General features: G+C 44.8%; 1 protein-coding gene across 1 annotated transcript in view; it reads right to left on the bottom strand.

Annotated features, from left to right (window-relative positions):
• The window catches only part of LOC119586433 (serine protease inhibitor-like), an 8,599-nt gene that overhangs the window by 4,837 nt on the left and 3,338 nt on the right, over positions 1-424 (bottom strand). The window contains exon 3 of the mRNA XM_037935159.1: positions 222-354. Within this exon, the coding sequence (XP_037791087.1) occupies positions 222-354 (133 nt within the window). The remainder of the gene's footprint in view (positions 1-221; positions 355-424) is intronic.

Below are 424 nucleotides of genomic sequence, written 5' to 3'. Positions count from 1 at the left end.
TATTCGTAGATTTCTTTCTAAGTGTCACTCCTTTTAAAGTAATAGAGAGTGTATTTAATGTACAGTCCCTTATATGTGATCTAGATACAAGAGTTGAAACATATCCGGAATTTTCAATTTGTTCAGAATATATTTCTTCATAAAAATCGTCGCAAACGTATATATTTTTATTCTTAAATGGCTGTGCCTCACCTGGACATAGATAAAAATACTTTTCTTACCTGATCAAACTCCACCAGCGTGATGTTTTCCTTGAGAAGGTCGAAAACACAGTCCCTGACGGGGATGCCATCGTCCAGGTAGAGGCGGCTGCTCGTGGCGAAGAGAGATTCGAAGGCGTCGGGGCCCTCGTACCTGGGGCGAAGGGCGGGTTGGAGGAGCCAGCGGGAGGAAGAGACCGCGGGGACGCAGAGGAGATAGTGAT

The sequence above is a fragment of the Penaeus monodon genome, chromosome 21 (genome assembly GCF_015228065.2).
Source record: "Penaeus monodon isolate SGIC_2016 chromosome 21, NSTDA_Pmon_1, whole genome shotgun sequence".
Taxonomy (NCBI): domain Eukaryota; kingdom Metazoa; phylum Arthropoda; class Malacostraca; order Decapoda; family Penaeidae; genus Penaeus; species Penaeus monodon.
The sequence above is the reverse complement of the archived record's forward strand: the minus strand, read 5'-3'. Positions and strand labels throughout refer to the sequence as shown.